Source organism: Etheostoma spectabile, chromosome 9, assembly GCF_008692095.1.
Source record: "Etheostoma spectabile isolate EspeVRDwgs_2016 chromosome 9, UIUC_Espe_1.0, whole genome shotgun sequence".
Taxonomy (NCBI): domain Eukaryota; kingdom Metazoa; phylum Chordata; class Actinopteri; order Perciformes; family Percidae; genus Etheostoma; species Etheostoma spectabile.
In genome coordinates this window covers 12610198-12634259 of record NC_045741.1, presented here as the reverse complement: position 1 = coordinate 12634259, position 24062 = coordinate 12610198, and the positions used below count along the sequence as shown (strand labels likewise).

Sequence of the window (24062 nt, the reverse complement as noted above, 5' to 3'; positions counted from 1 at the left end):
AACAATGACATTTCTTCACCGGATCTATTACTGACCAGAAGACTGAGCTACAGAGACACAGAGAGCTGGGTGAGTACAATGTTGTATATTTTTTGGCTGACCCTACTGGAAGTAAAATAAATGAAAAAAGTCATGATTTATGTTCCATTTGCAGTTATTTAAATCATCAAAAAGAAAGGACACATTTTGGGTTAAGCTCTCTATTTGTTCTTGCTTTCAAAATAGTTGCCATGGCATTTGTGTCTTTTCAGCATCCAGAGTCGAGTCATCTTTCAAAGAATATAAAGACCTTGCACACCACAGTTGAGGTAATGCATCTGGTAATAAACCTACAACATCTTTTATTGTTTAACATTCATTTGCTATTTAGCTTTTATGTCATCAATATAAACACACCTACTTTACATTACTGGGATTTTATCCCATTGATCACTGAGAGGTTTAATGGCAAGTAGAGCTGAGGTTTGATCTGTATCTTAAGAAGAGAAACACACGTTTAAAGATTTGTGTAAGAGCGTTCGCCCAATATAGGCTGAGTCCTGCAGCGGCCCGGGTTTGTATCCGACCTGTGGCCCTTTGCTGCGTGTCATTGCCCATCTCTCTCCCACTTTCCTGTCTATCCACTGTCACTAATAAAAATTAAATTTAAAATAATCTTTAAAAAAGAAATTCACCCCCTATTTTTTATCAAAGGCCACATTAATTTTGGTCTGTTGGACAACTTGAATGTTTTAAAAGTTTGAGAATTTTACAGTAGATATCCACCTGAAGTTATGTGCATAACATAGGGCTACCTTTGGCTTATATGAAGACTGTTTTTTGTTCACATGAATTCTCAATGACATCCTTAAAATGGCTCCATGTAGACAGTTGCGTTTGAGACCTTATCTCTATTTCTGTAAAGGGCTGTAAGAAAACATTTTTGTGGCAGTTGTTTGATTGATTTCAAGATGATCAGGGAAACAAATGTAGTCACAAGTCTGTTTCATTCCCCATTTGCTACTATTTCACCATTTGATTTGCTTCCCCCCTGCATCGTTTTTGCATCAATGGATGGTTGTTTGAGTTGTTCAGACAATCGTGTGCTCGACGACCTTTGCAGAAAAAAACATTTTGTTATGGTTACACAAACAAGTCAATGAGTAGATTTCCTAGGGATAGAATTAATTTGATTATTTTAGGCACATATTATGCCTGCAGCGAAGAAATACTTGTGATCCAATGGTACAGCAGCGACTTGTGGAAAATGAATAGAGGGTATTGTCAGGAGGCAAGCTTGTTTTCCGATATGGTTGTTAGGAATTATTTTAATTAGTTCCAGTAATGGAACTGGACATACATGATGCATTGTGGATCCACACCCCAGGAAAGTCACATTTTTGTCACATGGTGGATCCATGAAATTTATCAGTTTTGAATAAGATTCCTTACAACAACACACTTCATGTCAGGGCAGATAGATGTGGGAGAGAACCGGCCCTCTATGTGCATAGAGACCCACATTTTAAGTAAACAAACTGTTTTTCAAAACTGCTGAAGTGTTCTGGCCTATATCTGCTGGGAGCATGAAATCCAGACAGATGATGTTGATGGTATCTTGAAGCATGATCCTACTCTAGAGCAAAATGTTTGTTTAGATTCACTGCTATGGCCTTTAGGGGTTGGGTCCAAGACAAGAGAGGGGGGTGTAAGAATATCTTTGGGAAAAGGCTAAGTGCTTTATGAAGATGTAGGAAAAGACATTATGTCCTGGTTGTTCTCTTACCTTGACATCAATGGGAATCCTGTACATGCATACTGTAAATTATTGTGTATGGAAGTTATAGGAACAAAATTGGATTTTTCCATTTTTTGTATTAATTGGTAAGGTATAACTTTTGTTTTTTGTTCTCATATTGATATAATACTTTGAATCACTGGTATTATTGGTGGGAGAAAAAATCGATACAGCATAGTATCGCAGTATTTTCCGTGGCAATACTGTATCATTACACGGATGCCAAGTATTGTTCTATTATCATGTATGTGTTGGTCAGTTTGTATGCTCGACAATCACATTTTTGCAGCAATACAATTGATGTGACGTTTTCTTGAGGTGTTAAGTAGTGATTGCTTTATAGAGCCTTGTAATGAACTGTTTCCCACTCATATACTCAATATTAATAGATTGAAATAGTCAAAGTTTTTAAATTGGCATGGCTTGTATCTCCCTTGCTTCATTTTACAGAAAAGATTCTGTGATGGAGGACATCCATATTGGTGAAGCAGCATTTTGTTTGTGAACGCAATTCTATCTGTCATCCTGAAGTCTTTACACAGCTACAATGAGATATTTTAGGATGTTTAAAGGGCTGCAACAAGATTTCAAGTGACCCATCACCTGAGCCATGGCATTGGTTTTAGGCCACAGTATTTAAAAAGGTGTAGAGACTGCACTGGTTAAAAGCACCTGTTTGTTGTTAAAATATGTTGCTATTTGTCCCTTTTTTCTCTGGGACATCTGAATTGAGGAGGCAATGGGGCAGACAATAGTAGCACATGACTGTGGCAAATATACAGACTATTCATATTAGTATATTGGTAAAACTTAGTGTAACAGTAGCACAAGTAGACAAGAGTCATAAAGTCAGCAAATGGACTCAATACATTACAATATTTTTCTAAAGTTTGCTAACATAGGCTAATTGTCATACCAGAGCTCGGGAGGCTGTCGCAGTGGTAATGAGGTTGTGTTTTAATACTTATACATTGGGAAAAATGTTTTTTAATCTGGTATTACATAGTCTTGCTTTAAACACATCACATTTTGGATCCTTGTGAATCGTCTTTAAGAAGTATGGTGAGAACAAATCTTCCATGGCAGCCATTACACACCAGGAACAGACATTTCTGCATATTCCAGCTCTGTACCCCAGACTCTCCCCTCTCTTAGGTGCCAAGCCTGGCACCCCAGCACCTCCACCCTGCCGAGGCAGCTGAGTAAATCCTTGAGGATATTTAAACCTTGAAGGTCAATCCTCCAGTCCCGCTTCTCCTCCTATATCTTCTTCTCCCTCCACTCGTTTTTCCTGCCTTGTCATCCCCTTTCCCGCCTTGCGCTGTGATAGTTAAAACTACTTCTTCCCTCAGAGTGAGAGTGCAGTGTTAAGAAGCGCTTACGGCCGTCCTTTAAGGTTAACAAAAGTTTCAGTAAGCATTCTAAAGAAGTCGCTCTTTGTGAGCAATCAGGCTTGGGGCGAGCATAAATCCTCTGGGTATAGTCACAGCATTACAAATACCCGCAGCGCCTGTATGTGCTGATGACTACAAAATTGAAAAAGAAAGGCCCTAATAATTCTGAGGCAAGTTTCCCTCAGCAGTATGTATTGATTATTTGTGTGTGGTGAGAGATTTAGAAAATTCAATTAAAGAAGTTGTGCAAAGGATTCATAAATTCAGCCCCACCAACCCATATCGAGACATGGTTATGTTCTAAATCAATGCTGCACTTCACAATATATTTTCTTAGGAACATAAAAATAAATAACATTTAAACAGTTCTGCTTACTGCAGAAACAAATTTTTTATTTTCCCACGAAGCTTTTTAGTAACAGCCAAGTACTGACTCGGCTGACTGCACATCTTTGGGATGGTAACATATTTTTATTGCAGTTTTCCCCGTAAGAAAATCCTATATAATATGAATTTTGAGATGACAAAATGAGGAGAAAGGGGACGGCTCAGCAGTGTAAAAATTGATCAGGCCATAGATGGGGCCACATTGGGGAAGATTTGTATGTCAGCAGTAATGGGCTGTATTAAAAAGAAGATTCCTTAAGATGTCATAAAAGTGATGGGGCTGTGTCGCAGGTCGTGGGCCGCTGGCCCAGGCGGCTCCCGGACTCTGGCACATCAATCCTAGCAGGCCTCACGGACAGATGCCACCTACCCACCGGGAGTTTTATGCTTTCTGATTGAACACACGGTTGCAATTAAAGGGGGGAGTTGTATATTAGTTTTGGTCCAAGTGAAGCCGGTGGCCTTCGATCGACACTGTGGCTTGCAGAGTATGCAATCTCTCCAGGCGTGATTTCTGACTTAGTGAACGTCATTACATTTAATCTTATGGTGCATAAAATATACTTCCATTTTTCTTTGAAATATTAACACAGCGGGCAAATACATATTTTTTTCTATAACCAAATATAGTTGAGTGTTGAGTGAAAAAACATTAGCATTAATAAAAGATACGATTTTAATAATGTAGTTGACTTTACATTTAGTGACTTTTTGTCCATATTTAGACAATCTGTCTCTGCATTTGCTTTTCTACATTTTCTTGCCACTTTTATTGCCTTGAATACTGCCCAAATGATCAAATAGGGATTTTCCTTTTTTTAAATGAACCTTTACATAATTTCTCTTTTTTAGGAATTGCGAAGATGGATAGCTCCTATGAGTTTCTGAAGTCCATTATGAACTCATTACCCCCTTCAACTAATTTTTGAACTTTGAAAAAGATAACACATTTTAGTTTAAAGACATTTCCATACATCTTGGGCTATGCAGAACGTGCTTCCTGTTAACTCCCTTCTTTAAGAACATTCAGTCTTGACTGTGGTGTGTGTAATATAACTAGGTGCCAATGGGGTTACAATCATGTTTCCTCTCCCATATTCCCCAGGTTTTTGTTAGCGAGGCATCTTGGCTGTTGACAGCTAATGGAATTGCTCTTCACCTCTTGTGTGTATGATCCAGTGGAGATAAGGCAGGAAATGAATGTGGAATCCGCGCTGTCAGTTGTGAGGCTGAGATGTCTTGGAAGCCGTCATTCATTTGCGGGAGAAGTGTCTGAAACGGTGCGAGCGAATCCACTGACATGCTAGACCCTGTCTACCCGCCAGAGCCTCTCCCTGGCAGCTGACAAATGTTGATTCTACATTAACCACAATGCTGCAACGCTGTGCAAATAATGTTTTTTCAGATGGCAACCCTCATCCCCTTTATGGCTAAAACCATGCAATCCTCCCCACCTGTGTAGTTTAACACCTTTTGAAAAGTAAATGTAGGTGTGTGGGGGGGGGGGTAAACTGTCTTGCACAATACAGTAGTCTCTTTATTTGGCAGTGCCTGGGAAGGCCGAGGCCTCTCACTGCCCGAGTCGACCTAAGCAACAGCTGGTGTTCACAGCAACATTTCCTATTTCTGCCTAAGGTGGATCGTGTAACTCTCACTTTATCACCCTTAGAGGCCACGTGAAGGACAAAGCCAGCACGCTCATAAACAAAACTAATGTTTTGATACTGGCCCCTTTGGACATTGATAGAAGGATTGGTGGTGCTTTTAGTGGCCCCCTTCCCACCACTGATACATTACAAAGAATGTTTACCGATACTAACTCACTAGAGGTTGGGCTCTATAACTGTTAGCTCTTCCTCTTACTTCTAGTAATAATGTGTATTAGTAATCTAAGGGACCCTTAGGGAGATTTTATTCATCTGCCATAAGCACAAAGTTTGATCTATGAGGGTACAGTATGTACTTCCGGTGTCTACTCTAAGAGTTAGAGCCACAGAACTGGGGATAACTAGTCAAAGACGAGGTTGCCTTATTTTTACTGTAGTTTAAAAATGGGGGGAAAAAACGGCTCGCTCTCTGGTGTGCAACTACTTAACTTTATTTAAACACCCGAAGCCCATGAAATGTATACTTTGTCAGGTTGAAATTGAATATTGTGAGATGTATTTGAGTTTCCAATTGCAAACCTATATCTGATTCAAACGGTTACAGTAGAGCGGTGCAGATGAAGCCAGGCAAGGCAGCTTGCTTCCATAAGTGTTGTATTTTGTAGCTTAATTATTACTGCTGTGAGTGGGAGTGTGTTGTCACATACAAGTGTATTACTTTTGGTTTATCTGGTTTATGTAGATAAATAGTTATATAGAAATTGATGTATAATATACAGAATGTAATACTAATAAAACTTCTGCTTATTTCAATTAGCAATTCATCTTTGGATTCTTTTGAGTCTATAAAATATCATAGTGAAAGATGTCCAATACAGATTCCAAAATTATGTCTTCAAATTTCCATGTTTCCAACCAACGACATTGCCATTACAATGATAGAAAATGTCAATGAAGCAGGAAATCCTCAGATTTGAGAATTTACCAAATTACTTTTGCTCAAAAATTTACCTAAACGATTATCAGACTGGTTGATTTCTGCACCTTTTGATCATATCCTATGATCCTCCTCAGCAAATCGAGTTGCCAGTTGCCTTGAAAATTGATAAAATTTCCCATTTTTCCCATTTCAGAAGTGGGAGTTACATTCTTTTTGTCACATCTTTTCTAAATGTATTGGCATGACTTTATACAAACATGTGTAATAAAAGGGCAAACCACAGCCTTTCACTCCACCTCTAATTGGCCCCTTGTGTTCATGTCCCATTATTGTAGTAACAGTTAACTCAGATCTCGGGCTCCTATTTGTCCCTATGGCTCATTATTGGCTACCGGCCTGGAGCCTCAGATGCACAGGCCACCCTCACTGACCTGATAACATTTATAGTTGTAATGGATTTTTTTATGCCGGTCATTAACTCGCTCAGAGATTGGAGAAAGAAATTGCTTGTACCTTTTTTTTCTGTGGTATTTCAACTTTATAGCATTATGTTCAGATATGTCACCTTCCATCATTTCTTTTTAAGGCCTGTCCTGTCACTGGTTTTGTTTGAAATGAACAGTTCTTTCATGCAGGACCCTTGTAGTATCTAGGACTTGTAATGAATATTTAATTATGTTGAGTAAAAGCTTTGAAAGATATAATTCCTGTCCAATTATTGGCTCCGTCTCTGCCAGACTGTTAGGGGTGATTTAGCGGACTACTTGGTAAATGTAGACAGTTTATATGAAGCTGCTCAAAATTAAATCATTTTAACAATGTGGCAACAAAACTGATGTTCACTTTAGGTCATTGAGGCATTTTATTTATTTTCTCAAAAACTAAGTTTGTACAAAAGAACTTGAATGATGAATAAAATGTAAAGTAGAAAACCATTAAAAAAAAAAAGTTCACATGAAAAATGATTAACAGTTACATATGTGCTTTCATCACATTTCCCAGAGGAGGTATTGAGGGTGGACAAAATAACAGGAACGTCTTACAATATCAATAAGTCTAGCAACACCGACAACTATGCCTTTAAAAGTGACCACAAAATTAAACCAACACCTCTCGCAGTGGTCTTAACAATAACTACACTTTACAACAGGTCTTCCTGTTATTGTGGCCACCCTCTGTAGCTTGAGCATACAGGCACAAAGTTATCTAAGGTCAAACGTGTAGGCTGCACAATGCTTGTCTATATGTACTGGTGAGATTAGCAAACAATGGTGTAGTTTGAAGAGAGGCCAAAGAGATTTTGGTACATCAGATTCTGTTTAAGTAACAGAGGACTGCTTTCTGAAATATATTTGGTCCAAACTGGAGAAATATCATCTCCTTTGCCATTTCTTCAGTTGCTATTTTGTAGTATAATGGTTTCTCAGCCCACAGTATCTCTTTAATAAGCATATGTTGGGCTGCAACAAACAATGATTTGACTTAACGATTAATCTGCAGATTTTCTCGATTAATCATTTGGTCTATAAAAGTTCAGTGAACTGAAAATGCCTGTCACAATTTCCGAAAGCCCAAGTTGATTTCTAAAAATTTACTATAATGCAGGAAGAGGAAACAGAAAATGAACATATTTGAGAAGCTGGAACCATCAAATGTTGGCCTTCTTGCTTGAAAATTGACTCAAATGATGAATTATCAAAATAGTTGCCAATTAATTTTCTTTCGATCGACTTTTCGTTTCAGTTCTACAGTTGTGCTATCTGCACCGGGGACATGATGGCACGAGTGAAAGCCTTCACGCACATTAACATGCCCCATGGTTTGACAATGGCTTCCCCAAAGAAAAATTAGGTAAAAAAATAATGTGTTGTGCATATCACGGTCTTTGGCACCCTTCAGTCGTTCTTCTTCTGGCTCTTTCTGCTGGGTGGCTCGCTGAACTGGACAATGTTGAAGTATATAAATGTTCCTAAGAAGTGCAGGAAAGCAGTAGAAGAGACCAACACAGGAAACAGGTCGGGTAGATGTGCTGGAGGAACCAGAGCTACAGTCATGACACTCAAACCAGCCATGGCTGATACGCTGATGTAGAACTGTAACACAGATGGACAGAGTGGTTCTCAAATGATTAAAATAAGAAAAGGGACATATATTAATTAGATTGTATGATGAGTTCATAATGACTAAAATACATATTAGCTTGACAAAAAGAACTTCAACCGCATCTCTTTTTCTTCATCATAGATTGAGTTAGCTTGGTTGTCGTGGAGATGGATCGGTTGTCATTATGTGACCCATAAAACCCCTGTCTATTAAGCATGCCTTCTCTATGACAACTGAGCAAACTTCATGAAACACCCCTTCAATGTAGACAACTCTTTGCCAAACTGCTTTTTTTGTGATGACTGAATTAATATTCCAAACCAGAAACCGTTCCTCATAAAAACAATGACGTTTTCTCTTAATTTTAAGTGTAACTATAATTTCAAACCAATGAATGATTTAATTTGAAACCACACTGACACTCAGATCACATTGCATATTTATCGCTGGATGTCTTACATCAAATTGGTAATTTGAGAAGGGCTATAAAGAAAAGATGGAGGCTTGCAGTATCACGCTGCGATAGCTGATATGAATTAAGGCCTACAAAAAACTACTTTTGGCTTGGTTACACAGTTGCAAACAAAACAGAGTGAGATCATTTGTGTGTCTATTTGGGCTTTATGAGCCAGAGATAGGTCAGGGAGTAAGAGGGAGGAAACACCTCATGCCCACACCCGCCCCAAACCTATGAAACCTTATCGCCATCATCGGGGATCGCTATTTATGCTGCTTGTGTAAATAAATATATCTAGGCAAACCTGTGTTAATGACACACGCTATAAAAAGACACCTTCTCATAATCTCTGACACCCTACCGGAGCCCATGTTGCTAAGGGGCGGGCGATGCAGCCACTTCAGACGCTGTGGAAACTTAAATGAGGGATAAATAATTCTTTGGCTGGCAGTGGCTTTCATCCCCGGACAGCTTACACAACTTACAGTGGGACATGATCTTTATTTATACAGTAGGGTATATCTTCTCACACGGTTGCAATTTAGGTCTAGTGCCTCTTTCAAAGTACAGGCCACCTGGGATTCTGAAATCAGCACCCTTAGCTGTTACAAATGCATCAGCTGCGCATCTTCTTTCACCAATATACAAGAGCAGACATGAACTATTAACTCAATCAAGGAGCAATACCTCTACTTGTCAGAAGCTAAAAAATTTGTGTGTTAAACTTAAAGCCTGTTTGGCGGCTTAGAAAAGTTGCGATTTTGGCGACTCTTAGTGGTAGTGCAAAAAACACACTGGTATAGAGAGAAACTCCTAGATAACACTAATTTATACTTGGATTGTCTAATTTCTCTACAAACATAACTCATGGTAATAGAATAATTTTAAAGATGCTATAATAAAATAGATATAGACTACACATAGTTGATTTAAATTAGTCCTTTGTGCGAAACCTGCAAAAGATGAAGACATACAACACTGCCTTCGCTACCTGTGTTAATAGGTATTAAGCAATCTGTGTGACCTTTATTTTATTGGCAGCCAATTAGAGCCACAACTACAATGATAGAGGTTACCGCCTCCTGTTCAGATCTAAGGGATTGCCGAACGCAACCTCTGCAGCTTGACCTACAACATTTACCTGATATAAACCATAAAATCACATTTGCACTTAGTTACTGTATTCTTTCTTCTTCCGAAAGGACAATAATGTTTTGACTTCAGCATGACTGTGGACACAGTCTGTCTTTTGTGAAAATTGTTTCTTCTCTATCAGTCAGTCACTGGTACCAATTGTGCAACATACTGTATGTCTCTTTTTGAAGAATAACTTTATTTTCACTACATATACAGTATTTGCAGGTTAAAAGGTGCCTATAGATCAAAACCAGGGTCAATTTGAAAAATATGGTAGTGAAGGTTTTGTAGGTATCTAGGTTACATTGCTTCAATACCATTACAAGTACTATATTTATAAATAGGAAATCCTAACTACATGTCTAAATGAAGCAATTAGAATGCTCCTAAATGGTTAAATGTGACCTAACCTCTTGATTTACCCAATAACCAAATGGGTAGCCTGGTTGTAACATGGACGCCTAGACGTCTTTGGACCTGCAAATCACAAAATCGGAGTTCATGCAGTGTTACTCATTCAGGGCTTGGACCACACCGACCTTCCATCTTACAATCCAGGCCAGGTCCAGTTTGGGTAGGCAGAACAACAGCTTGTGGTAGGCTCCCAGTCTCAGCTCCTCCTCTGAACAGCGCTCCAGTGCAGACAGGAGATAGATGCTGAAGAAGAGGAAGGCCAGCGAGGTCACAGCATAGGGCACCAGCAGACCGTCCTTCAGAAACAGAGGCAGCATGCTGTTCAGAGGGACAAGAACAATTATTTACGGATTAGAAATTAGTCATTTTTTCTGATGTCAATGTTTGGAGTGATGTACACTAACCCCAAACAGTATAAACAGAGTAAGCAGGTACAGCTGGAGCTTTGATACACACTTCCACAAGGAAATGTGTAAATATACATAGCATGATGGTTTTTTTTTTAATTGATTTTTATATACGTCGAGCAGTACATCATTAATAAGTTCAGTATCATGTTTGCTGAGAAAAAAAAAGCAACAGTAAACCAAATGGCTTTTATTACGCAGGCCTGTATAAACAGTCTGTCCCCTGGGAGAGATGGCTCTGACATTCATGCCAAGCTTATCTTAGTTTAGCAGAGGGGCATGGACAAGAACAACAGTTGACTCATAGTAAATTGCACATCACCCCAGCTTGTAAAAACCCATCCACTCACACAAATCACTCATTCTGATTTTTACTCTGACAAGAAAACTCCATTCAGCAGATAAACGATTAACAATTTAGAAATACATACTTTGTCAATTTAAGCAGACTGGCTGCATTCTGTCCTCTTTAAAATTGCTACGGTGAAGCATCCATTCAGCCAATTATGTTAACAAAAGATGTATTTCTTGAAATGGAGGCTGCAGTGGATGGAGATAACGTGAAAGTCCAAGTCAGACTGTACTGAGAGGCAGCTACAGAATGACCTCCTGTCCTCACACAACGCACACTTAGACAGCAGGCATGCAAACTATGCCGTGCAATCCCCAGATATCCTTATACTAAACCACACGCACAACAATTAGTGCTGCCGGAAGAATTTAACAACAGCTGGTGAAAGTTAGACAGAGCACATGCAGCACTACTTGTCTTTTCCATTCATGGTCCTCAGCTCATCCCACATCATAGATCCATTTAGCCTCTTAGGATTATTTCTGTGGCGTTTTTCATTTAATGGTTGACATTGGGGACAAATGAACAAATTCAAACCCTGAACATTGCAGTATGTGCCAACTTAGCTACCAGTACATCCCATAGGTCAATATGTTTTCATAAAGTGTGACTGTGTAACGTTTGATCACTGGGGCCACATGAGCTACTGTTACATTACATTAAATAATTTACCCTTATTCCATACAAGTAGAAAAGATTATTTAAATCAGACTCAGTATTGTCAGTTATAAAGCAATATGTAGCTTAACTGTGCTAACATTAGCTACTATAAGTACCTGTGAAACCTCTGAGAACTGTTGAACTTTTTATTCGAACGAGGAAAATTGTGTAACTTCTTCTTTCCACATTTACATTAGTATTGTGCTTCAACTACAAAGTTGAAGACAAATTCTGCCTTGGTTTATCTTTTCTGAAAATTATTAAAAATAATCTTTCTGCACTATATCATCTTCAATAATAGCGAATGGTAACTGAAATAATGGTCAGAATGTGGAAAAGGTGGCAGAGTGTCTGTGCACCAGCTGCCAGAGGTGGCTTCATGATTGATTATTATTATTTAATTTAAAAAAAATATATAAAACATCACCAGTAATGGCCTAAGACTTAGAATGAAGGGGCGACCTCTGGCTCACCTGGTGGAGTGCGCGCCTAATGTAGGCTGAGTACCAGGTTCAAATCCGACCTGCGACTTTGCTGCGTGTCATCCCCTCTCTCTCCTACCTAAATTGTCTATCTCATCTAATTAAATAAAAAACGCCCAAACATTTAAAAAACAAAAAGAGAAAGAGAATGAGCTTGTAAATGTCAATTCTTTTCCTACATGGAAACAGCACATCATGTTTTCATAAGCATGGATCCCAAACAAATAAAATGTAGGTTGCATACAGAAAAACTACAGTAAATAACCTCTGATATAAACAATCAAGTCCCAGCTCTCTTACATCTACTACCTGTGTTGTAGACAGTGTGTTGTGCTGTGACAGTGGACTTTCTTTCACACAGTCTCACCTGAAAGTAGAGGCCTGCAGGAACCAGATAACCATAAAGGGGAGATCATTCAGCAGAAGGCAGACAGGCCTAGAAAATATCAAAGTTGGACACACTCACTGTTAAACATATTCTACAGTAAGCACCATTAAATATAATTTTACAGTAAGGGAAGGAAGTGAGGCCATGTCAGGACGCAGCTAGATGGGAACTGATATGCATGTACAATATTAAAGCAACTGACACCACAGGACGGCCACATGAATCCATTATTGACAGTCCGTCACAAGGCAGTCAAGTGTTTGTTGTACCACTTTACCTTACATCCATATATGCTCTTTTACTGTACGTGACAATGTTTTGCCAAGAAGTCAAATGTATGACTTCATGGCACATAGGTGTGTTTCTGCGTGCCTGTTAGTTGAGCCTGGTTACCTGCGTCATTGCTAGCCAGTGCTAGCTGTACACTGTGCTCCAAGGGGGGGACCCTTTCCACCGGTCCCTGACACCATAATTACAGCCAGTGCTCTTTGGCGATCCTGTTACAGCCCAATAATTGATCCTGCGCAAACAATGCCCAGAGCTGCCGCCTGCCGTTTTTTTCCTAATCCCTGGACATGCATTACTGATTGATTCAGGGAGACAGGTGGGAGATATAACTCAATAGTTAATAAAGCAACAATCTAGGCTAATCTAGATTAATAAATGAGCCCAGGGCCAGACACCAAATCCCTTACTCTTGTCAAATCTATGCCTACCTGCACAGATTTACATATATGGACGTAAAAGGTAAGGAATCACACACATGCATGTTTTATGCTCACTTGTGCAAGTACTGCATTTTCTCATATCATGACAATGGAAGCTGGGAGGGCTGCTTTTGTGTCTGTGTGGCACAGAGGTGAATAAGCCCCCACTTAGCAAGTCTGCACTTAAATAGATTTTTCCTCTGCAACTGTAGAAGCACAGCAGGAGGATGATGTCACTTTTACAGAGTGTGCACGTCTTCAAGTCATTAACAATCTGCAGGACATAAACTGAGGTATGAAGTGGGGGAACGGGCAAATGGCTCCTTTGTGAGCAGAAATTAAATCTATACTTATGAATATTTGAGGTATTACTACAAGATAGAAAAAAGTACTGTTAATGTTTGTTACCATCACAGCTGCTGTCATGTGTAGTGAAATAGTTCACTGTACTTACAAGGCAGCCAAGAGGATAGACTTCTCATGGACTTGATAGGAGAAGAGGAAAAATGCCAGAGATGAATTGACCTAAAAGTAAAATTGACATTGAGATTATAAGTAAAACAACTACCGTTATCGAACAATAATGCAGTATAGCATACTTTTTGGTAAAGGCAGTGAAGGTGAAAACTAATGTATGAACAGAGGCATCAATAATGTTTACATTGTAATTATTCTCATACAATGTTTGGACGAGACAATGAAATGCAGAATATTTTCAAACAAATTAAAAGGATTACATCACTGATACTTGAGCCCCTCTGTGATTGGTTAAAAGAACAAGCCTTGTTTCACTGTAAGGGGAGGGTCTGTAAATTTGACTTGCTATTGTTTTGACATTAGTTGGATGCCTCTCACCAAGGCTAGTTTAAACTGCCAGAAGGTGGGCTTCATCAGAAGTCGGATGCAGGAAGGTAGGACTGCCAGGAGAGTGCAGGCAAAACTGAAAAACAATACAAATGAGCATTCCGATTTTCTCACATCGGCACACTTAACTGCACACAAATCCTCATTGCGAGATGAAGTTACTGCAGAAGGGAAAAAAAAAATTATTCAGTAGTAGACATGTAGAGTATAATATCAATTCGGAGTCAATATGAATAATTGCATTTGCTCATAATTCCAGGCTTACACACACTGTACATCTTATTGTTGTGTTGATGGGGCTTCATGTGAAAACTGATAATGACCACAGAACTGAAAAGCAGTACACTATTTTTGATTTCAGAATAAAAGAAAAAAAAGATTTGTTTTCAGCCCGGGGCACTAGATGATCTGATTTTGATGTCAAAGGCAAACAATCATTACATCAAGTCCAAATCTAACTGTGGAGTCATCTTGCTGTTTATATTTTTTTTAAACCAAGACCTCTGCTATGTGATAAATGACCAAATACTGGCCCCTCTTTGAGTTAGCAGGCATTAGTTTAACCCTTCAATTGTCACCTGCCGGGGGGGGAGGCACCGGAAGAGAGTGACTATGTGTCAGTGTGAATGTGCTGAGAGGTCGGGCAGCGAGTTAGTTCAAGGAATGAGGGCAACAATGTGTTTGTACTATGACACAGATAGATATATAGAAATAATCATAATGGTAGATAGAGATAATCGTAGTTGTAGATCGCTAGAGATACTGGCAGTGGTAGATGGATAGCAGTAAAGGACCAGTAAGTGGGTATTTAGTGTGTATGACCGCAAGTGTGTTATGTGTGTGTTATGTGTAGTGCAGGGTTTTGCAGCCCGGAAGGACATGTATCACTTTTCACAGCTGATTAATTCTATGTACACAGTATACCCACACCACAGCATTTAGCAATCCGCTCCCTGTGCCAAAAAGAAAAGATTGTTTTTCATTTGTTTGAAAGTCACTACAGTCAAAGAAGTCCAACTTGATCCCCGGACTTAGCAGTCTCGCAGAAACGTGTCCATGCTGCAAACATACAACTCCTAAATTTAGCATGCTGGGTTATTTAAGCAGGCTCCACCATGACACAACTGTTTTCTCATTGAGATCAGACAGGTTTTCAGCTTTTAGTCAAAATAACTTATCCAAATACTTCCTGGGATGCTCAGTGTGGTAGTCGACAAAGAAACTCAAGTTAGATATCCTGAGTGCTCCAACATTGTCTGCCCTGATCATGTTATTAAATTGTCTCTCATCCACGTTATCAACAAAATAAAGCACATAATCCATATTTTTTCTAAAAATCAGGTTAAAAAAAAAAAAAAGAAGAAAAAAAGTGCCTCTTTGCCGCATGTCATGTAAAAAAATGAAACCTTGTTAGATGGATAAGGGATTACCTGATGTAGATCTGGGAGTCACTGGACAGAATGGATCTGATCTTTATCAGGTGTCAAGCTGCACCATGTGTTAGCCACCTTATCCTACACACACACAACACACACACACACACACACACACACAAACACACACACACACACACACACACACACACACACACACACACACACACACACACACACACACTTTTAAATTTAACACATGCCTTGATGCCTGTGTAAAAAATAAATTCAGAATTTAATTTTGAAGAGAAGGCAATTAGGTGCCATTGCTGAAAGTAAAAATTCCCTGGAGCATTCTAGAGGGACATTTGCACGTAAACCTCGGTCATAAATTAGCTCCCTTGTCAGAAAAAGCATGGGACTTATTTGCAAAGTTGGGGACCCAAGGTCAGGTGTCAAACCAGAGTAGTTTCTGCATTATCAGCAAAGACAGACCAACCACAGTGCGCTGCTGAACATTACAGAAAGTTAATATGTTTAACAATTCTCTATATAAATTTATTTATTAGATTTTAAGCACTATCAAATAATAGTTTTAATCAAATAATCTGCTAATTATTTTCTTAATTATTTTATTTTAAATTTTTAGAAAATAGTGAAAAATCACAATTTCCCAGAGCCCACAGTGACGTCTTTAAATTGCTTGTTTTGTCTGACCATCAATCCAAAACCTACATAAACAATTATGTAAAATGACAAAAAGCACAACATGTTCACATTTAGGAAGCTGAATACAGAGAATATTTGCTATTTCGCCTTGGACTAAAGTGACTTAAACCATTAATCAATTTTCAAAAAAGCTGCAGAATAATTTTCTGATTACATCAGTCATCTTAGATCTAAAGAATACACCACAACTGTTTCTCTCAATTAGGTAAGGTAATTCAGGGACATGTAATCCCCCCCCTCATGTTGGACTGTATCATTTTTATATTGTTTTTGCAAATAACTTTTCAAATCTGATCTGAATAATTTGGAAGATATGTTACAGCCTTAATAGCAGTCTGGTTGCTAAGAGATGAGGGGTGTGTTGCTGTGATATACAGTTGATTTAAGTGCCTAAGCAGTTGTGCAAGGATCAGATAATATTGAAGCCCAAGCCGCCACTATGCACTATGATATCAGACGTCACAGAGACAACGTGCCTAGATCAGCTTTTTGATTCCACTGTGAATGGTTTCAGTGTATGGCCCTGTCTAGAAAACCTATTTCTGGCCTCCACTCTCTGCTCTGTGCTACAGCTGCTCACAGCACAGCTGTGTGTGGATCTTAATAGCAGCCTAGTCAGCAGCACTGGGCCATCCAGAGTTGTGTTGTCTCTGCCCTTTCCTTCTCTATTTCCTTTTTGCCTCCCCGCTCCAAATAACAGCTACGGGAATGTTCCTGAAGGCAACACATGAACAAGAAAGGGGGGTCCCATCGGCAAATGTAAGCGGGGGCGAGAGCAGTGCGGCTCCTTCACCTATAAGCTAGCATGGAATTTCACAGGGAGAAGCATTTGGTGCCATTTTTGTGAGCAGGCAGCAATGTGAGACGCCAGAATGCAGCTCGGTGGGTAAACTTACAACTGCTCCGGCCCAGAAGCTGCCGCGGCCACAAGTCAGCACCCTCCTCACCCTTGTCCCCTTGTCCAAAGCTCCTGCTTACGTGCACGATATCACAATTAGTTCAGGACGACTCGACCGGTCAGCCTCTCATGCTGTCGTCACAGGGGAGTATAGTGTCTCTCACACCCTGTGTATTATGTTTGCATCATTTTGTTGAACAAATACTGCCACAGCGAATGCTGCCATCTGCTCCCCTGGTAGAATTTTTAATTACTTCTCACATCCGTGACACTTTGTTCGGGGTGCCACCTCGGGGACGGGGACAAGAGGGATGCGTGGGTTTCAGAAATGAGAGCTGCAAACCTTGGCTTCTGAGCTGTCACTCACACATGCAGACACAGACACACACAGTTAATTTACCTCTGCTCCTTCCATTACAGCTCTCAACACTGCCAACTGGATTTCTTCTCACTGTTTGCTATCACTTTCTTTTTTAATTAATATCATATTCTTGTGCCTCCTTTTCTCAGAGGCAACAAATGACTCGCCACAACTTACAAATATGTGTGTGAGTGATATTAAACAGTCTATCATACTTGTATGCTTTCCGAAGATAAGTCAGTAGCAGGCAACAGTTGTCGTATGTGCTCTGATACGCCTTTAAATGTAGAGTTTGCCCCTCTCATCAGTCCATGTAGCTAGAACATGGCTCTGCTATGAAGTGCTGAAAACACCCAGGCCATAAATTAGTTAGATTTATCTATATCCTCCAACTGTACATCTCAAACCCCAACACCTCCCAGAGATGGTGAAACTGATCTCCTGACCTTTCACCATTTTATTCCACTGTTTTCTTTGATCCTGCGGGGTATCCATTTCCCGCCAGCTAAGCAGTGCAGGGTGGAGGCGTGTTCACCATACTGAGAGAATGGACCAGTGTGTAGGACATGAGGAGTGCCACACAGGTTGTATTTGAGTTGTAAAGCACTGGTCACAGCCTTGTGCTGTAAAGATGTTTGAATGAAGTAAGCACTTTAACTTCTGAGAGAAATGTCACTTCCTAAGAAACAGTACGAACAGAACTTCTCAGCCATCACCACAAAATCTTGTAACGTCAAACAGCCTCTCTCTCTTTAACTGGATAACAATTTAGAATTATCCTCTCAAAACAACATCCTGTTTCAACAGAAATTACAACTAATTGAGAAAAATTAAGATTTCAAAATTGCAAGATCTAAATCCTATATCTCAAAATAATATTTATGAAAAATATACCAAAATGGTGAAGAAAAACACCCATTTATTAACAAAAAAGCTAGAAAATACCATTTTGGCAACCATAGAATAAGTGAACCTGGTAGTAAGAAAAAACAAGACCCATCTGGTCTCCAGGAAAAGTCAGCAAGTAGAAAACACATAACCCTCCCCCTTTTTGTTGACCCTAAATTTGATGGATGAGTAAAAATAATGACTTCTGAGCATTACATTTAGTTAACACATGTCTTCTATGCCTTAAGAGTAGCCACAAACCAATGTCAAGCCCATTTATATAGTTGATACCCAACACAGCTCCAGGCTTTAGGGTAAACAGACACATATAGTAACAGCTTCTCTGTTGGCTCATAACATAACAAAAGATGGCATTACATACATTCTATATTGGAAGCCATAGAAAAATCCCTTAACCGTATTAAATTATTTTATGCTATTGATGGTATTTGGAATTTCCAGACAGTTAATTACTATCATTGCACTCACATTTATTCATAACATTTCTGAAAGTTCCTTGGGATACACATTCTTATGAATACCACCAGACCAGGGTCTTGAGGGAAGGAGGTAAAACATCTGCACCACCTCAGGGGCAAATCAGACTTCAAAGGAAACGGTCACTGGAGATGTGCATGTGACCTGTAGCATCATCTTATTCCCAGGCTATAGTGCTCTATCATTTGTTTCCCTATATATCGCGCTGTTTTGATCTATCACAAGATATTATCTTATTCTACTTGTTTCTTTAAATTACATATTGGGATTGTGAGTAGCTTTTGTTAGATCCCTGCATGAAAAGAGTACAAGTTTTTTGTTTTTATATAAGACTATAAGTCTCAAAGGCAAGTTTGAACTTTTCAGATGTGGGTTTTTTCAGGCTGACTTCCTTCGAGAAAAACTCGACTGTACCTCAAACAGGCCGCGAGCCACGGGAAAGATCCTCCTGACCACCTGCATGGCGTCACCGGGGTCAGACAGGAAGGGCAGCCAGCAGAGGGCAAAAGTCACCAACACTGTTGAAGCAATTCTTGCCAACAGGAAAAGCCTACATGGAGAGGGTCACACAGAGAGACATGCATCAAGTCTGAGTGCAGGAGGTACAGATATACCATTAATAATGAAATGAATAGCCACTTCCTAACAGAATTTGGATTTTTTTTCTAAACGTAATTTCTAAAAAGTAAAAACAAAAAAATAAATACATGTTGACATTAGTGAGTAGGTCAAATTTGTCTTTGTCTACTGGCATTCCTCAAAGACTTAGAACACACTGTCTGCAAGTCCTAAATTTGGCATGTGACGGCTTGTGTTGAGGAATGCAGTGAAAGCCATGCATCAGCTGAAAGTCTTCAGTGTAGGTCATATCTTGTCAGCTGTAACTGCAAAGCTGCTGGTTAAGTTGCACACACAGCATAGCTGAGGAGTTTGGGCATGGCGAGAGTGTCATCTGGACATATCTCCCCCCCGGCCCTTCTAATCCAGCTCTCCATTTGCTACTAAATGCCCTTGGTACATTGTTACTAGATAAACAGACACTGGACACACTAGTAACTGCATCCAATCAGATTACCTCAGTCATTCTGTGGCTCTCCTGAGGACACTGCTCGCTTACAGACTGACATTACGTATCTGCTTTGAGCACTCAGCTGACACTTCTATGAGACTGACAAAACAATATTACCAGAAAAAACACAGTTGAATAATTATGACTACACATACACAAAAATAATCGCTTTTAATAATCCTCTATACAAGTGGTTGCTTTGCTGAGACACAAGTTGTGCAAACTAATTGCAAGAAAGTATATTTGGATGTTTGACTGTCTCCTTTCATTCCAGGATCCCTATGTCTTGTATGGATTCATATATGACACAGATCTACCACAGCTTATTGGTCCATGGTGGAATACTATTATAATAACTACATAAAGCCATCTATCAAAGGGGTATGATTTAAATGCACTTGCGCCCATCTAATTGTCCTGTGTGGGTATGTATGAAAAGTCCTTAAAAATAAAACTGTTAAGTGCTGAAGAAAGAAAACACAAGAGACAAACAATCCGACTCACCCTCGCCCCATCAAGCCCAGTTTGACACTCTTCCCCAGCAGGTAGCAGAAGAAAGGCAGAGCATGGTACAGCTCCATCTGTTTGTAGTTGAGAGCCAGGCAAAAGGCCAGTGAGCCCAACGCATCCCAGCCCAGACCCAGACCCAGAACCCCCCACAGGGCAAAGCCCAGACTCACTCCATTGTACCTGATTTGGTTAAGGTCAATATTGTGCTGAAAGTTTCTCCATGTATAAGGTGAAGATAAGCAGCTCAGTGGGCCTGTATGGGACAAGTACCTTAGAAAACAGCAGCTGATCCTGGGTCAGTTCAGTTCAAATATTCAGTTTACACATCTATGCCACTCCTTTTTTCCATTCTGTTATCATTGTATCATTATATGAAAGGACACTGCATACATGAAATAAGATAACTGTATCCCATTTCAGCTACTGTTTCCTTCCATTTAATATATAATGAATCCAAAATACTTAATTGATCCCCAGGGGGAAAATGGGTTACGTTAAGTAATATACATAAAAGGAACAAAGGTGACGTGCAAAAGTGGCACATATATATACACAATTGTATATAAAGCTGCTGTCAGGCGAAATCTCCAAATATTAGCTTTATATTGCCATTCAGAAGACGCTAATTGAGTTATGCAAATCTGTAAATTCCAGTTTTTAAGTTGTCAAAAAATATATATCATTTTTTGGGGGGGAGAGGGGGGCATTTTAGGCCTATTATATATAGGACAGCTGAAGATATTAAAAGCGGAGAGAGGGGGAATGACATGCAGCAAAGAGCAGTGGGGGAGACGAACTTGTGGACGTTGCGTCGAGGAGTAAACCTCTATACATGGACCCCTGCCCTACCAGGTGAGCTACCCAGGTGCCCAGTCAAAAATATTTTAAATCCTCACAAAACCATATTTGAATCAATGCAACTCAAAAAGCTACAAAGGTTATGAGAACATATTCTTAATTTAATACTTAATATACTACTCAACTACTATAAGGATTGGGGTTTTAAAGTCAATGGCTGCAACTGTCTTCCACAGGAAATCCTCAAAGCAAATAACAATATTGCTATCACACTGAATAGATTGTATAAATGCACCTGTTCATGAAGGATACTGGAAATGACCGTAGTCAATGAGAATTAGGCCTGGGTATAGAAGGAAGCAGAACACAGTGCAAACCTGGAGAAAAAATAAAACATATTAGTTTTTAGAAGAGAAACAAAACTAAAATCTAACATTAGTCCACTGTTGATTAGTTTACAATGATGCATCAAAGGTAATGGGTTACGTCATGTATGAAAAGATGTGGATAGGCAATGCATGATAGGCTAGCCAGACGAAGCTGGTATGTGTCTGTTGTAGCTACTGATCTTGTAATAACTGATCATTTCAGATCCCTCTTACTTGATTGTATTGTATATGTATTTATACCCCCTGAAATAATAACATCCTGGAAATTGTAATGGTATAATACTATATTACAATAATGACTTCATAATTCCCCAATTTGGATGAGCAGTGCTGCAATCCGATTTAAAAAGGGTAGGTGTTTTGGGGTCTTTAGTTGAAAAAAACAACTTTTAGATGTCATGACATTTTACACAAGTGTCTTACCTTTTTTTTAGAGGATCCATCAGTCAGGTATAAACAGTATAAAACCACAGCAGGGATGTATATCAACAAATCTGCCACCAGGACTGAAACCGAACAAAGAACCATATTATAGCATATCTAATGTGTAAGTAAGTAAATGATTATTTTCAGGTTGAGGTAGCTATATGGATCAAGGAAGCTTTTCACTTTATTTTCTCGTGGTTACTGCACCTGTAGCTCTCATGAATAACTTGTGCGCTGGACTTTCATAACCTCTGGATTTGTGGAGATCCACCCATTCAGGGTTTATCGTTTTGGCTCTGCAGGAATATTTATAGTTACAGTATAGAAATTATAGTATTTATAATCCTTAAAACAGGCAAGGGGCCCTGCTTTTGAAATACCTATGCACGAGGGTGTATAGAACACAAAAGTAACTAGAAATGTTTGCCATAACAAGACTGACATAACATGGAAATCCAACTCTTGTCTTCAATAAACATTTATACACTAAAGCAGAAATTTCTTGAACTATATACTGTCTCTAAATAATAAAAAAGACTTACACGTAAGCACAGACCAGGCTGTGGTAAGCAGTGAGAGGCGGGTAGTCGAGACCCCAGTAGTTCAAGTCATTGTCACTGGTGTTAAAGTACCTAGATGAGTGCAAATGTAGATACAGGTTTATTCTGAAACTGTGAAAGTGTCAGACAAATAATCATTAAAGGGGGGGCTACAGCTAGTGATGGCCAAACGAAGCTTCATGAACCAGTGTCTTTATTTTCTGAGCCCACTAGATGGTGCTCTTGGTTTTAAGAGAAAGACCTAAGGCATTGCAATTCACTATGTTCTCAACCAATTGTGGAACAGAGAGTTCCATCTAGTGGGCTCAGAAAATAAAGACACTGGTTCACGAAGCTTCATTTGGCCATCACTAGCTACAGCCATTGGTGTAATGTAGACAATCTGGACTGATCCCTTTAATGCTCATATGGTGCATAAAGCACACTTGTTCAACAACATGCAGTTTTAGCTTTAATTTTGTCACTTCTTTGGTGATCTTCTGGACCTCTTTTTATCCTATACGTGTGGTTTTGTTACTCAAATAATCTGCTCTCACAATAAGATATAGATTAGTGTGTTTTGAGTCGATGATTACGGTATTCCCAGTCACTGTTAAAGCCCAGAGGAGCTTATACTCTTTTCAGATGACTGATTGAAGTTGGCTTTTCACTGAGTGAACAAACTTCAGACTGACCATTCCTGGAGAGGGAGGTTGTAGGTAACTTCTTGCCAGTGCCTTTGAGCTTCATAATCGCCAAACATTGGAGGTTTCCCCGCCCCTGGAGGAAAATCCTTCAGCTGTTAGTCTTCTGAATGGGAAACTACATCAATGAATGACTGCATTTAACCACACACAGCAGACTTAATGAGCCAGTGACTGGATACTAGCCGCTAACAGCAACACTCTAATATGTGTGAAACAACTTTCTGTTAATAGTTTAAGAGAAAATCTAATGAACTAGCTAACGTTACACCGAAACAAGCAGCAATGCAGAAAGAAGACTAGCATGCGTTTAACTTCACACTCTTCCTACCTGAATAGGAATTTAACGAAACGCCCCATCTCACAACAATGCCTAGCAACACACACATTGATACGAGACTCCACGTTTGCATGATTTCTACCGGTAAAATTAGCTTAAAGAGGTGAAATAAACGCTACAAAACTGTCTGCTTTTGGAATATGTTTACATTTCCTGTATACGTCACTGTCAAGACTTCGTTGCGTGTTCTCATTGGGCACTGCACGGTGACATAGGGACCTAGAGAATTGAGGCGTTCAGGACCACCTAGAACATGACCATTTCCTTTTATCGAGCCATCTCAGCATAGCTCGGATAGAATATTTGTATCAAACGAGTTTTAATTGTAGTTATAGCAAATAGATACACTTTCCTTTGGTAACTTTAAAGGTCTATTGATATCACCTGTGACTTTAATCGTTTTTTGTTAAAACTTACAACGTTAATTTGAAATCGTCGAAATTCCCGGCTACTATGAATGCAAC

At 39.4% G+C, this 24062-nt stretch overlaps 1 protein-coding gene across 1 annotated transcript; it reads right to left on the bottom strand.

Annotated features, from left to right (window-relative positions):
- Positions 1–6943: 6943 nt before the first annotated feature.
- alg6 (ALG6 alpha-1,3-glucosyltransferase) lies at positions 6944–23777 on the bottom strand. Its single transcript, XM_032526121.1, is given in 15 exon segments — positions 6944–8198; positions 10342–10534; positions 12485–12553; positions 13667–13737; positions 14068–14152; positions 15507–15557; positions 15559–15590; positions 19238–19373; positions 20397–20582; positions 21513–21577; positions 22013–22095; positions 22223–22311; positions 22558–22647; positions 23250–23334; positions 23590–23777. Coding segments are annotated over 15 exon segments (1515 nt in total). The 5' UTR covers positions 23672–23777; the 3' UTR covers positions 6944–8000.
- Positions 23778–24062: the final 285 nt, after the last annotated feature.